Here is a 16,604-nt window from a genome sequence, read left to right as displayed (position 1 = left end):
CACACTACATCTGCAGCGCAGCAGTCAGTGGTATATAAATTTCAAGGCCATTCACTTAACTTAGTGGTCAGCTGCCTTTTATGTGAATGAGCCACATCGAGGCGACTATATGAGAGATCACAGGTTCTGCACGTAATGCGAACTAACATTCATTCATAAGCTCACACTCTAATCTTGGCCAAGGACACTTTTACATGCAAACAATATTTTATGTCTTTAATGGTTATACATGGTTATTTAAAACAAATAAAAAATTTTTTTCCTTTTTTGATATTTTCATTAAATCTAGGCTTCATATCATGGGTGAAACAGGATATTACCATTGTGTGAATAGTAGAGTTTTATTCCTGCTTTCTGAAGCATTAAGTATTAAGCATTCATTGATTATGCACCATATGTGCTTCCAATGCAGACCTGCAGTTCAAAATTTGGTATAGACAGTTTTTATGAAGGAGTTTCTGGAACTTGTTCAAAATTAACCTGGCTTGACTGTTATATAATAATGAAACTCCATGTTTGAAGTTAAGACAGTTGATTCAGTGACTAATTTACTGAACCTGAACATGGGAGCTTTGAAAAAAGGGTTATTTAAAACAAAACATGCCAAAACAACCCTTTTTAATTTGTCAATATTCATTTTGTTTTCATAAAAAACAGAAATAACATAATTTCAGTAATATTCTCCTGCCACTACACTTTTATGGTGACAGCACAAAACTCAGTTTGTTTGCAGATATTACAGAAAGTTGTACAAATATCATTAAAAAAAAGAAACCTGAGTTTTCCTTTATTTTATACTGAAATAAGATCCAAATATCTTAGCAGGGTAGCATTAACCTTATTCCACGGCTCTCTGGATAAATAATTGGTCTGGTCTTGACAAAGCAAAAATAACAAGTGAGGTTTGCTATTTGAAGCAGAGACAGCTCTGCACTGTTGCCCTGACTACCTTGCTAAAAACAGGGACCTCATTTGACCAGGGCTGTGATAGGTGGAGATAATCATGCATCACTTTCTCAGATGCTCAGATGGTTTTAGAAATAGGATTTTAATGAGTGCAAAGAAGTCATGGAAGGGGAGCTCTGAAACGAATGTGTCCACTTACTGTTTGTTGTATGAATAGTAGCTTGTATTGTTGTCACCTTGTGTGTGTGTGTCATCATGGCAAAATGTGGTACTGAAGGCACCTATTGAAGCAGGAGCTGCCTAAAAAAAGCAGTACTTTGGTGGGTGTTTATATCTGCTTGTCTGTCTGTTTGCCAACATGACAGAATCACAACTATGCAGCCATCAAACTTTGCATATGTAGGAGTTAAAAAAGGGTTTTGGCAACAATGTAGTAATGATTACTTAGTACTTGTTGGCTGAAATGTCATCACGTTGACAGGCATTGCAGCTTATGTAATCCTATCTCTGTTTTTATCTAGAGAGCAGGATCGCTGCTCTTTCATTTTGTATTGATTAAGATTGCTTTTGGATGTCCTGATAGAACCAGCTGTATAATTAGTAGTCCGAGACAGAGGCAACAAAGAAGACAATTAGACTGCGTGGCAAGTATCTGCTCATGCATGTACAATTATTACACATGTAAACTACATGCGCCATTACCCCCTGGAAAGCGACTCTAATGAGTAGGAGAGTGTTATCTTTGGTTTCTGTCAGACTTAATGGTATTATTTCAAAATTGTGACTCTTCGATTGTCACCATCTGAAGCACCTGATCATTTCCTAACGTGTTTATCATACTTGTTATGAAAAAGCATGCCAAATCTTCCCAAGTGGCTTAATTTAAATAAAATCTTGGCCATCAGTTCAGTTTTGCATGAATGTGGTTATTTTAAAAACAAGTGCCAAAAAAGAGGAAAAATAACTTGTTAATTTCAATCAAATGACTAAAAGCAGAAAACCAGGGAATGCACCTGAAAGAGAGCGGATAATCATCCAGTTTAAAATATAGGTAGGTTGAAAAAGCATTAACACACTCAGGTTTTGCAGTTGCATGTGTTTTGACTTGGCTGTGGAGTAATTGAGGGCAGGGTGTGGACGCTCGTGCAAAGGTCTGGGTCTGAGAAGGATAAAAATAGTCCCTTTCCATCAGCAGATCAATTACTGAACAAACACATTCACTGCCTCCCGACCTATACCGTTTACTCGCTGCTCCGTCTATATGCGTCACTTCAGTTTCCCTTTTTGCTTCTCGCATTTTACTCTTCTAACAGGAAAAGGTTAGCTAAACACCAACTGCATGCAATGCAGTCACAGTTGTTTTCTCACATGCAACCAGAGCATGCTATATGCACTGAGTGAAACCTTGCCATACGACCTTTCATTGTCATTTTTCTGCCAGTAATTTATCTGCTTTATTTTAAAAGGAATACTACTGGCATTTCTATAAATTCACCGGGTGGTTAAACAATGTGGAAAACATTGGTTAATAATAAGGAAATATGGAAAATTCCTTCTTTTCAAAATCATGCTGTATTTTTCCTGATTTCTTTTCCATCTTCACAAGCTCTTTATGCTGTTTATTTCTTGTTTTTATGGTTTCTTTCTCAATTTTTTGTATTTTCCCTCTGCCCTTCCTATAATCCTTTCTTCTCCCTTTAACAATCCCCTATTTCCCAATCCTCTCTCATTTCTCTCATCCTGCTCTCTCCTCTTTAATTCTCTTGTCCTTGCCCTCTATCCTGCAGTCAATAGCAAGACAGATACTACTGACATATATGGCGGCCGAATATCTCCTTTTAACCCCACCACAAACCACACACACGTGCACACGGCACACGCGTGATCAATAGAAACAGTGGCCTTCCCACTGAGAGTCGCTTACAAACCATGCATTGATTGGGTGGCACAACAAAGTTTTAACTTATGCGCTGACACAGTGGCTTACAGTACCAGTAGAGTTAATACTCCACAACTGGGGGAAAGGGACTTACAACAGAGGACATAGAGGACAGAATGGAAAGAGTTTGTCAAAGTAATTCAAATAGGTGTGTTGCTAACTGGATAAATACTTGAAAGCAAGAAAAGGAAGAAAAAGACACAGAGCACTGTCAGAGTAGTGAGGCATGAATGAAGTGTGTTACCCCCTGCTGGTGACTTTGCACAGCGTGGCACATGAAAACCAAGCATCACACTGAGAACACACCTGCCAATGGAGCACAAGGTGGCGGGAAGGCTAAAGAGTAGCAGGAAAGAGTGGCAGTTTACAGAAACTGAATTAAGGGGCGATTGTGGCTCAAGAGTTGGGAGTTCGCCTTGTAATCAGAAGGTTGCCGGTTCGAGCCCCGGCTTGGACAGTCTCGGTCGTTGTGTCCTTGGGCAAGACACTTCACCCGTTGCCTACTGGTGGTGGTCAGAGGGCCCGGTGGCCCCAGTGTCCGGCAGCCTCGCCTCTATCAGTGCGCCCCAGGGTGGCTGTGGCTACAATGTAGCTTGCCATCACCAGTGTGTGAATGGGTGGATGACTGGATATGTAAAGCGCTTTGGGGTCCTTAGGGACTACTAAAGCGCTATATAAATACAGGCCATTTACCATTTAAGTGCAACTGTGAGATACTGTGGTCATAAACATGTGGCAGACAAAGCCTAATCAGGTGAGGAGGTTTATACAACGTGCATGTGCAAAAAATTGTCTTGTCTCTCTGTGGCCATATGGCACAATATATCTACTGTAGTTTGGAATCTTGGGGGCAATGACATCGTTGTTATTAAAAACAGCAGAAGATAATGGAATTTAATCAAGAAGGTAAGCTGGCTGATACGGGCTGAAATTCAAACACGTGCCAAGATTGTATGAATAAAGCAAAACAAATCACAAAGAAATGTTGAAATCAAAAGAGAAAAGGAGCAAAACAGTAAACTGAATGCTGCACTTGACTGCCCACTTCATTATAACCTCTCAAAGAATTAATATCAGACCTTTATTTAGCATAATAGTCCTTAAGCACTAACACACTAAGACCTTTCTAATTAAACACTCAAGCACTCTGATCAACCTGAATAATATGTTAATACACCACTCTAAAAAAATATGCAAAATAATAGTTTGGTTTAAAAATAAGCAACACTTTGACTGCTAAAAATCTGCTGTTGCATAATCAGCAAATGTGTGGGAGTCAAGTGTGTACTGGCAAGTACAGCCATGGTAAAAGAAAATACACCCTTTGCCAATTCCAAAGTATTACATATCAGGAAATAATGAAAAATGATCTAGTTCTTACCAGATCTTAAATTTAGGCAAATGCGACATGAGATGAACATTAACATACTTATTTAACAAAACTTAAGCCAAGTGTGAAAAATGATGTACAACCCATTATTAAAGCTTGTAGAACAACCTTGAGTAGCAATAGCGCCAAGTAATTTTTCTCTTTATGATTTTATCACTCTGTCACATTGTTGTGGAATATTTTCAGGCCCATTTTTCTTTACGATGTTTTGATTCATTGAAGTTTGACTGGTCCAGTGCAACAACTTGATTCTTTTCTCTTTCAGCCATTCTGTCAGAGGGTTGCTGCTATGCTCAGGATCACTGTCATTTAGCTTTAGCTGTCAGACAGATGGCCTCATATTTGACCCTAGAATACTTTACTTGCTTAATGTCATGAGGTGTCTGTATTGATATCATTTAATCAAACATGGTGCTGTGTGTATATATTATGGCCAAACATCTCCACTTTAATCTTGTCTTATCAAACTTCTGTTTTTATAGAGTTCACAGTTGTTGATGATCAGTTAATCAAGTGAGACATGCCACTGGTAAATACTGTGCCATCATAACAAGAGACAATACAAAGAGACTCCATCTGGTATACATGACTTATCCCTTTAAGACCTACCATTGAACCAAGTCCGCCAGAGCTTATATTTATATTTTTAGATGCTGTAGTACCATTTTTGAGATATTTTAAGTTGCTATACATCAATACAACCATTATATCCCAAATTATAATAATATGTATGCATTAAGTCCATAGTAACTACATAAATTGCAAAAAAGTGCAATAAACTATAAAAAATTGAAACATTTCTAGTTAGAGAAATTTTAGAGGCTTATCCCTCAAAACTGTAAATGCAAAAAAGTTGCACAAAATAGTTTCCAACCACAGGAAATTTATTTTGAGTGTCTTCATAGTTTTATTGTTAAGATACACCAATTTTTATGTACTGCAGGAAATGCAAATTTGCAAAAAAACAGCATGTGCATCAAAATAAACTATTTCCAAAAGTGTAATTTGAGTTCTAAGCATCCCAGAAACTATACAGAAAGGCATAAACTCAAACATTAATTTAAAAAAAACCAGCATATCTTTGTAAATGCCCTTGTTCTGATATCAAACGTTTTTAAGGTAGACTGTTTTCTTGGGTTTGGTAAATGTTTAAATATGCAATTGTAACTCTCTGGTGCCACCTTAAAACCTGTAGTCTGTAATAGGACATGATGTCGTCGGTAAACAGGAAGTAAGTCTGTGAATTAAGGAGAAGGCATGTGCCGCATGGTGGCCTTAGCCAGATAAATCCAGTGGCATCCACATACATCCAATGCCTTTGGTATGTGGGTATGTATAGACTTGTTTTATATTTTATGTGCATGTATAGACCACTTTATTTCAAGTAAGTTCATTTTTCTGTAAGTTTAATGATAAAACCAATCTTATGCAGTTTACGCTAGCAATCGCTTATGGAGCTAGTTAAAGGGGAACGACAAACAAATTGGAGGCATTCATTATAGCAAGACTTGTTAAAATCATAATTTGATGTTTGTATTTGACTTAAAAAGGGAAGTAATTCATATGAACATTGCATGTTGACATATTAAAAAACTGGGTTAATATATTTTCATTGCTATATATGTACATGGTGAATAAGTACAGTGATTATGCCTTGTACTGTTTGTTACAGTTTCACCTTTCCCTGTGTCAATAAACCTGTGAACCGGGAATCGTGTCATCAGAGTCTTGATGTGGGGAAGGAGTTTAGCTGACTGCCCAACCATAGCAGAGGCAGTACAGCCCTATAGGAAAAAACTACATTTTCCGTGAAAGTGACGTCACTTCCGGTTTCGGGCAGGTACTGGTGGACATCAGATAGATCGTGCTGACGTTTATTCCAATGTAGGAAAGATCGGCAAAGCGTCTTTTTTGGAATATTATGTTTTTGTTGCTGCAAATGCTTTTTTCGCAATTTTTGCAAAGCCATATGTGGAAGGAAACCATGACCTAGGACAAGCTGAATGGATAAGACGGAAGTACAACTCCTCCGGTTTCATATGCAAAAAAATTATTGTGCTAGTTCATGTGGTTGCAATTCTACTGGGCTTTAAAAATAACTATGCAAAACGGAGTGTGCCCGCTCCGACCGGCCATAAAGGGTTATATATTGTATACCTTAGAACACACACATCAGAAGTGTGTACCTAATACGCTGATGCCAGCATAAAAGAGGAAACCAAGAAAATGAAATCAAACACTGCTGATCACTGGTAAATGTCACTCACACAGCCATAGACACAGTGGGAGATGCTGTCATACAGGGTCATGAATATTGAGGCATGCAGCTGGGACCTAATCACCTTCTCAGCGGCAAAGTGGGACAACTACTGTTACAGTTGTTTCCTAACTTGAAAGCAAAATGACTGTAGGAAAGATTTATGATAATCCATCCATCCATCCATTTGCTTCCGCTTATCCTTTTCAGGGTCGCGGGGGGCGCTGGAGCCTATCCCAGCTGTCATAGGGCGAAAGGCGGGGTACACCCTGGACAGGTCGCCAGTCTGTCGCAGGGCTAACACACAGGGACAGACAACCATTCACACTCACTAACACATTCACACCTAGTGGCAATTTGGATTATCCAATTAACCTATCCCCACAAGCTGCATGTCTTTGGACGGTGGGAGGAAGCCGGAGTACCCGGAGAGAACCCACGCAAACACGGGGAGAACATGCAAACTCCACACAGAAAGACCCCAGCCTGATGGTGGAATTGAACTCAGGACCTTCTTGCTGTGCGGCAACAGTGCTAACCACCGTGCCACCGTGCTGCCCGATTTATGATAATGTATATAGTAAATTAAAAATTTCATTTATCTTGTATGAAATCCATGAAATTGGGATTATTTTGCTAGTATGCGTGAAATGGATTTTTCACAAGCATCACTTGAAAGTAGAAAGCAATGCGGTTTGATGCTGGGCCAAATCACTGTCATATCTGTCAATAAGCACAGTCCAGTTTCTTCACACTATACACACACAACCGTAAACACATGCAGATGCACAATTTAACTCACACAGTGAAGTTTTCCTCAGGGTAGCAACGGTTTCTCAGGAGCCCCGCCCACAGCTGCACCCCGATGATCCCGAAGATGAAGAAGACGAAGAAGCACAGCAAAAGCACATTTCCCAGCATGGGTAGAGTGTCTAGCAGCAGGTTCACCAGGATACGCATACCTATGTAAAGCAGGAGAAGAATTAACCAGTAACAGATTATCACAGTCTTGCAGCACTTGTTAAAAAGGCATTCTATTCTTTGTATGGATGGTACTTTGCATTGATAATCATCTGAAATGAAAAAGAAAAGATACCCTTTGTCAATTCTAAGGGTTTACATATCACAACATAAAAATAATGTTCTAAAATTATTAAAATCCGAACTCAGATAAATAACTGTGCATAACATACTAGAGCAGGTCATTTTTTAGTTACCAAAAAGTAAACCAAAGTCCAGAAGGAGCGTGTGAAAACTGCACATCCCATCTTTAAATAGCTCATGAAAGTAATTTTAGTTTTTCTGTGTGAGTTCTTTACAACGTTGCTTCCGCTGATTGAGGTTACCGGCACAGATGCAGCTTTGCAAACCTAAGCTGTGCTGCATTTCTTTTTAGAGAGAAGAAGCTTTCTTCTACCAGCCCTTCCAAGCAAGCCATACTGGTTCAGGCTTTTTCTAATTATACTGTTGTGAACTTTAACATTTAACATGCCAACTGTGACCTGCAGAGCCTGAGATGTACGATTTTAGCAAATTCCCTGAGCATTGCATGACCTTGAGGCCAGACCATTTGACCATTTTTCTCTAAGATCGTTGCAGATCTTTCCTCCTTTGCTTTCACACACCTAAATCCTCCAAACCAAACTGCCAAAACTTCTACTTTCATTGAGCTGCTCACACTAATGATCAGTTAATCAAATGCATTTGGCTTAATTACCCTTTTAATGGTAAGTGTTTTTCCACACACTGCTTCTGCATTTTGGAATTACTGCATGTTTTTTTTTTTAAACTAAATAATGATATGTTGCAATATGCATGCACTGTCATCCATCTGAAGTTTTATTTTTTCTAATGTTAAGATCTAGTAATATTTTTATTATGCTATTATATGCAAAACATCATAATTTAATTGGAGATTACACATCAGAATTACAGGAGCAGCACCACGACTCCAAACACGCTCCTTCCGGTTCTTATCTATATATGTTCCCCCAGTTCTACAAGCTTTTCATTCTCATTTATGTGCCTCACCCTGCCTCCCCATTTCAATTCTTTAACTCCTTCACTTCTATTTAGTACATGTGGATCTGTCAGGCCCGGGAGCCGCTGCCACTCCCCTTCCCCAAACCGCTGCTCAATTCACATCCAAGCCATTCACCTTTACCTACTTAAACGTTGCCAAACATAAAACGAGGATGTGGGTCCAGCTAGTGAAAGATGGTACACTTCCTTTCACACATGACTTTAAATTTTGACTTGTAAATGCAACTAATGAACTTAATTCTAGGCACTATGTCTTAAATGATGTCCTAAAGAAAATATTACATGTTACATGTCTTTCTTTGTGATCCTTTTGCAGTTTTTCATGGTTTTACATGGTTTGTAACCGGAGTCTGTCATGTATTTGTTTTTAAATGTCTGTGTTTCACAAATATATCGTATAATAAACACTTCATTGCAGATATATTTATACCTTTACAAATCTTTGGAAGTAATTCAATAATAAATATATATATAATTTCCACACATTGATGCTTAAAGCATTGTTTTCTTACACATTTGGACATTTAAGTCAGATAACCACAGCATCAGTAGAGATTCTGCTTCTGTACATCCATGTACATGCACTGGACACACATATCAAACAGTAGCAGATACCAGTTGGATTGGAAGTTAACAACCTCTCCATAGGAGTCAGTTTGTAAGACAAATAAATCTTGGACCACTGTAGGAGACGAACTATTTCCTGAAAGATCAAGCGCTTGAAAGGTTGCATATCAGTGACACAGCAGCGTAATCAGGCTACGCGAGGTCTTATTCATGATTAGACAAAACCTAATTGCAGAAATACAAGCGCGTCTCCTGTCGAATGATGATGACCTCATTCCCCATGGATTGGCCTGTCTTGCTGTGATGACACATTGAGACTGTGATTAGCGGAACATAATGACAGCTGATTGGACTAACAAGAGGGAGAGGTGAGACCCACTGATGAGATCACAGTGATCCCACACTGACACCTGAGAGTGGTTTGCCTGTGTGTTGGTGTTACTACGAGCGTGATTGCCTGTGTGTATGTCTCTACTTTTCTGATGGCGGGTGCATTAGTGTTTTTCGGTGGCATAGCGGGATTCGTGAATAACAACTCTGCAGTAGGTTAATGTGTCACAACAGTGCATCTAAACTGCCAACAGACTGTATGACAGGAGAGAAGCTGAGAGAGATGATGACGATAGCTTTACACAAAGACACAAGCACCTGTAGCTCACTGATGACACAAACACAAAAAGATGCAAACACAAATGTTGGTGCTGAAAACAAAATGTTCTCTTTAAAAATCTTTATAAATGTCCCCATTTCCATAAGTTGTAATCATTATTATCACAATTTTTTAGAGATTTATTACAGAGAACAAAGAAAAAGATGCAGGGATGTTTTGAAAATACACATGAAAATGCAGTGTATAAGGCAAAAACACCGTTTGTACAATTCTAATGAGTTTGAAAGTCAATATTTGGTATGAACACCTTTAATCTTCAACATAGCCTTGAACTTTCTTCAGAAAGCTTTTTTGTAATTTCTGTAAGTAGCATTCACAAATAGTTCTCCAGGTTTCTTGAAGGACATTTAAAGCTCTTCTTTGGATGTTGGCTGTTCTGTTCTTAGTGATCATGATCCCATACTGCTTCAATAACGTTGAGGTCCAGGCTCTGAGGAGGCCAACAGACAATAAATGAAAATGAAGCCATTGCCAATCAGATGTTTTCCAGATGGCACTGTATGGTAGTTAAAAAGAGCCTCCACCATCTTTTACAGAATTCTGCAGACACTCACCCTCTGTACATATTGAAATTCAGATCCATCACAACAGAAGTCCTGTTGCCATTTATGTTCAATCCAGTTCTTCTGCAATTTGCCAGACATTAGCCTTTTCTTCCTGTTTTTCTTCCTTAAGAATGGCTTCTTGACAGCCATCCTTCCACTGAGACCATTTCTTGTGGGGCTTATCCAAATCAGCTGTAGGGCATCAGTCGGGTCCATGTCAGGACTTTGCTGGACTGATTTTCCCTAATTCTCAAGTACACAAGCTTTTAGGGCTGCCACTTTTTCTTTTGTCTTCCACATCTTTTTTTTTTCAAGGACACACTGTACACCGTGCAGACATAGGCCAATGAGTGAAAAATGAAGCTACTGTCCAAAAAAACAATGAAAGACCTTCAGAATACCTGGAGAACTCTTGTGAAAGGCCAAGAAAGTCTGGATCCTTGAAAAGAAAATATAAAGAAATGAGAGGTGGCTCAGGATTTTTACACACTACTATATTTGATATTTGTTTGGTCATCATGCATGGGCTGCCAATTGGTACAATGTGCTTCATTGAGTTGAAGTCTAATGTGATGTGTCTCTAATCTTTCTAGGAACAGAAAGTGGATTTTCTGTCTGAGGAGCGCAGATGAAAGAATTTTTCTTGAATGCACATCCGTTTTCCTCCCCTGGCTAATTTGTCTCATCAACTGGTATTAAATGGAAAGTAGTAGTGTTGCTAGCATATATGTGTCTCTGCTGGTGGCTGGAGGCGAGTCTAAATGTATTTGTTCCCCCGGGTCCTCGTCATTAGGCCACTCTTCCATTAGGCCTAATTGGGTGATGAGAGGGAGAGATGGATGGAAGGCAGAAGAAGAACGAGAACAAGACAGGGCTTGAGGGGGTGTTAAAAAAAGTGAGCGTTAAAGAAGAGAAAAAAAGCAAATAGAAAAGAAAGGAAAAATATTCATGCAAACTAAAGAGAAATGCTGAATGGAAGGAACACAAACAAAAGTAACTAGAGAAAAGAAAAAGTCCTTTTCTAAGCCTCTCTATATATTTACTCCTTCCCTCTCTTTTTCTACCTGCCTCTATCTCTGTCCCCTCATGGCGACTCTGCTGGTTTTCCAGCTCCTGCTGTTCCCAAATAAAGATGGATGCCTCCCTTTGCGCCACAGAGGAAACACATTCAGAGCTACCTGCCTGTGCTATTCATTCAAGACCATGAGACTTCTCTTCTCTTTCATTTCCATACTATCTGTTGTTTTTTTTTTCCTCTGCTGCCATTCGATCTGATACTCCCTCTATCTCGCACCAATTTCATCCAAAAAAGTCTAACACAAAAGCACACATTCTTACGCACACATACGCAACACACACAGGACTATTATCTGCCATTTTGTTACAAATTGTTATGTGTGAGGGGTCAGGATGTGCTCATGCTCCCTGTGTACCTGTGGGCAAAGTAGCGATCCCAACAAAACAAGTAACAAATAGCTTTATCCCCATGCTTCCTCTTCTCTAATGGGGTCACAAATAGGGGACAGAATCAAGTTACTGCTTGCTCATTATGTGCAACTTACTGATAACCAGATAAATAACAATAGTATCCATTTCCAGCACACAGAAGACTAAAGTATGAAAAAGTAGAAACAAGAGAAATGAAGAGTGTGGTCATGCATGCATGCATAGCTACATATGCATTCATCTGCTGCATTTCAGTAAAGCAATGTAGCAAGAGATTCATGATATGGTGCATAATTATCTCCTTAAAGGCATATTTGTTACAATCTGTGCATTTATCCCTGGAACAACATATGCAGTCTGCTGCATATATCTTCTAACCATACTGCTGGAAGCATGATAAAGTGAGCATCTTCATGTTCTTTCTGCTGCGAGTGTTGTTGTAAGATATTCTGCTTAGCCAGTTCTTCATTTGTGGCCCCACCTGTAAGATTGCTTCTCCGTCAGACCGTGTAGGGGAACTAATATTAATTCAAATGGGTACATGAAAAATAACAGGAGAAGTGAATATATTAAAAAGAAAGAGCAAAACAGATATTTGACATGCTGGCTCTGCAAAGCCACATATCAACTATTTTCCATGCAAGCCCAAAGAACTGCTCACCTCTCTCTATCCTCTGCATCTTTCTTCCCCAGCTATTATATCACAATTATCATCTAGCTCTGAAATGTCCATTCTTAACTGTAATGGCATGAAGTTCAAAGTTCAAACTGAGCATTACAACAGGGAAAAAAGGTCATTGTAGTGAGTTTGAACATCATATAGATGCCACATGGGGTGGTCTTAGTATCTGAAAAGCTGCTGATCTACTGGGATTTTCCCGTATAGTCATCTTGATGGTTTGCAGAGAATGTTCCAAAAAGGAGAAAAGAGAAAATATTCAGTGAGCAGCAGTTCTCTTGGGTAAAATGCCTTGTTGATGTCAGAGGTAGGCAACAGTAGCTCAAATAACCATTCATTACAACCAAGCTAGAGCATCTGTGAATACACAGGATATTGGACACTGAAGCAGTTGGGCTACAGCAGCAGAAGATCACAACAGGTGACACTCCTGTCATCTAAGATCAGGAGGCGGAGGCTACATTTCACATGAGCTCATCAAAACTGGACAATAGAAGATTGGAAAAATCCTGCCTGGTCTGATGAGTCTCGATGTGTGCTTTGACATTCGGATGATAGGGTCAGAATTTGGTGTAAACAACATGAAAGCCTGGATCCATCCTGCCTTGTATCAAAGCTTCAGGCATGGTGATGTCATGGTGTTGAAGATATTTTTCAGGCATACTTTGGGACCCTTAGTACCAACTGAGCCTACCTGAGTATTGCTGACTACACCTATCCCTTTATGCTCAGATTGTACTATATCTGTTTCCAGTGAAGAACATGTCATAAAGCGTAAATCATCTCAAAGTTACTGCACACAAATGGCCTCCACAGTTCGCAGATCTCAGTCTTAGAGTGCACTTTCAAAACATATAGGCTAATAAAACTAATAGTAATAGCTACTACAGTAACGTTAGAAATTAATCTGGTTCTCTTGATGAGTACTGAACACAAGTGCCTGACTACTTCAGTTCATGTTTATGACCTTTAAGGACTGATTTCCTATAATATCTTTTTTTTCTCAAGTACTGGAACAAAGTGATTGGACTGGTCTGAAATTGGCCCAGGGAGGCTAATTGCTCGCTTGCAATCATTAGGAGATGTCAGTCAGGGCTGCAGAACAAAGGAATCAATTGGAGTTAAAAAGTTTGGCCAAGCGCTGAGTTTTTGATGAGAGAAACAGGGTTATGGTCACACGCCGATCAGTGAAGCAGCATTAATGGACGGTTTGTAAAATCTGATAAAGCCGTGACTCACGGTTTGAACTGCCTGCATGATTAAGCATACGATAAATGTTTAATGATGCCCGCAGGGAACAGGTGGCATGCGAATGCAGGAAAAAAGCAAAATATGTAATACATATACATGAATTTCCATGTTGATGCATTTGGACTCTATGTGAACTGACAGAAATACAGATCTACAAAGAGAAAGTACAAGCAAAAGTATACCTCAAAGGCCACATGGAGACATGAAACATTAAACAGCAAAGAATTTGCCCAGAAACAAACACACACAAAATGTTAATGACGATCTCACTTGGCACTCTGTTAATGGCTTTGAGCGGCCGAAGAACCCTCACTGTCCGAATGGCTGACAGGTTGATGTTCTGCAAGTCCAGCGAGTACTCTACCATCCTGAATATACAGACAAAGAAGCAAAAAGGAAGAGAGAGATCAGTTAATCATTTAATCATGAACTGTCACTGCCTTGATCGGTCACTGGTTCAGCCTAGGAGAAAAACCGATTAGCATAGCCCCAGCTTCAACACAGATCTCTGTCCGCGATTCAAAGCCACTGGTCTCTCTTTGATCTAATCTCACCGGTGCCCTCCCTTAGCTCCATGAATCTCAGCTGTATGGGAAATTTACTGCACATGGAGGTGCAACCCTCCAGAGAAAACGCTCAGTTGGGGTGGGAGTGCAGGGTATAAAGTGACAAAGCATCAAAAAGGGAGAATAACATGAAAGAGAGGTGGGGAAGAAGAAAAGAGCAGGGAAAAAAGGGATTCATTCTATTCTAAGTGTTGCCTGCAGGATGTTGCGGCTCAGTCAGTGCCTGGCATCTGTTAGCAAGTCATTTCCACAGCATGGCTAAGCTGTTTGTGCCCCCAAACCCAAACCACTTTCATAGGAGAACAGTCACGGTATGAAAGCACTGTGTACGTCTGAATGTGCCATACACTACTACATGACTGTAATCACAGAGTGAAGTGAATGTATGAAATTTACAGTATATGTGTAATAAATGACAGAATAAATAACACTGGGTGCATGTATATGCGAACAAACTGTGTGGATTGTGTAATACTTACGTGCGTTTGTCCAAGAGCGTGTACAAAATAGATATGCCTGGGGCTACGACAGTGTCGGGACAGCATGATACCAACAACAGCGCATCCAACACAAGCTAATAACACCCAAAGCACATCCGCTGGCTTTGTAAAAAACAAGCCAAGCTCACTGTCTCTCACATAGATAGACTTATGAACCGTGTCATTTCCAATAATGTGAAACTTTATTGATCCCAAAGGGAAGCTCTCTCCGTTTGCCCTTCAACAACAAGCACAGAGTCACTTAAGTAGGATTACTTGTTGTACAAGGGGTTTAACTGCTGCACAACCTACAGGGAGTCAACTCTAACCACTAGCAATTTATTCATATGGGTGTGAAATATTTAAAAACTAGGACTGCACTTTTAGGTGAAATGCTTACTTGTGTTTTATTTTAAACTTACTCCTATAGTTGTGGGTTTTTTGTAGTTTTTGAGTCTTATACTGTAGCTGGACGAGACCATCATTGCAAGGGAGAATTTTCTCAGTCGAAAACAGGCCACAATGCCAAACCACAGAGAAGAGCGGAACAGTTTTAGGGGTGGGGCTACTAGCTTTTCTACCAGTTTTAATGCAAAAAAGGATTTGATAGAGGCTGCTGGGAGCCTGAATAAAGGGCTAAAATGCCAAAATTTAAAAAAACACAGCTCTTAGTTAGCTCAAGGACAAATACTAAATGTAAATGTGTTGATTGAATAGGTTATAGGCTGACTGATACACTATTAGATAGAGACAGCCTACCCAAAACACATATAATTGCTTAGATGAGTTCAGATATTGCAGCTTTGTTAGTGATCCAATTACATCCTGATCACACACAGAGCAACAAAGAAATTAAAAACGAGAACAGAAGATCATTAATGTGCTTGCATGTGTGTGAGTCTTTAGACATGTACGTCTTTGTATGTGTGTGTGCGCATGCATTCTATCTATAGAAGTGTCTCTTCCTGTGCACATCAATCAGGCCGATGTGTTTGGGAGGGTAATTAGTGGACTGCCGCAAGCAACCTTTTTATTATTGCTTTTTTGCTCGCGATACCTTCATCTCATTCATGCTTTTATGTAACCACACTGTGTGTGTGTGTGTGTGTGTGTGTGTGTGTGTGTGTGTGTGTGTGTGTGTGTGTGTGTGTGTGTGAACGTGCCTTTCTATATCAGTGTAAAATGTAAAATGTAGCGCTTCAGCGGAAACCTAGTGTGGGCCTAGTGTCAGAGATCAGGCACACTTTCAACATAAAGGATGATGAAACACTTGAAACAATCTAGATGTCAAATATGTCGTGACTTGAGAGGAAAGTTAGCAATTAGCCAAAATCATAAAACCCAAAAGTTTAAGTTCTGCATTGGGAAATATGCGTTTTGGCATCATTTATATATGAAACACAAAAAGAGACTGCTCAACTGTGATGATCTCCTCGTAAAATAATGAAAACTGAACAACAGCTGCAGCGCTTTCTTGTTTTTGTCTCATGTAATTGTGAATTTCAGCTGAGCCTCATAAAGGCTGTTAAGCAAATTTCTTACTATTTATATCCTAATAGATTTATCTTTATAGTGTCATCCACGGTGACAAAGCTTTTTAGACCTAGTCTCTCATTTTCATGAAAAGGTCCTAAAGGGTCAAACCTACTCTGTAACTCATCACGTTACAGGCTGTAAAGTGATGAGTGCGCTCTAAGAGAAGATAAGATAAGATAAGATAGAACTTTATTAATCCCTCGGGTGGGTTCCTCTGGGAAATTCGACTTCCAAAAAAAGCACAGCAACGACCAAAGTTACAGTTACAGAACTGTTATATATATATATATACACACACACACACACACACACACACACACACACACACAC

The 16,604-nt window shown here is 39.5% G+C and overlaps 1 protein-coding gene across 4 annotated transcripts in view; it reads right to left on the bottom strand.

The window, feature by feature from the left end:
- LOC147332425 (voltage-dependent T-type calcium channel subunit alpha-1I-like) overlaps positions 1-16,604 on the bottom strand; it is a 100,459-nt gene that overhangs the window by 66,995 nt on the left and 16,860 nt on the right. For all 4 annotated transcript variants that reach the window (XM_086288951.1, XM_086288954.1, XM_086288952.1 and 1 more), the window contains exons 3-4: positions 13,964-14,061; positions 7,295-7,454 (exon numbers count right to left, since the gene is read on the bottom strand). In XM_086288951.1, coding sequence (XP_086145077.1) covers positions 7,295-7,454; positions 13,964-14,061 — 258 coding nt within the window. The remainder of the gene's footprint in view (positions 1-7,294; positions 7,455-13,963; positions 14,062-16,604) is intronic.

The sequence above is a fragment of the Aulonocara sp. 'chitande type north' Nkhata Bay genome, linkage group LG4 (genome assembly GCF_057382095.1).
Source record: "Aulonocara sp. 'chitande type north' Nkhata Bay isolate Kocher_YH1m ecotype deep benthic linkage group LG4, A_spYH_male_GT1.1, whole genome shotgun sequence".
NCBI lineage: Eukaryota > Metazoa > Chordata > Actinopteri > Cichliformes > Cichlidae > Aulonocara > Aulonocara sp. 'chitande type north' Nkhata Bay.
Note: the sequence above shows the minus strand (reverse complement) of the source record. Positions and strands in the feature narration are given on the sequence as shown.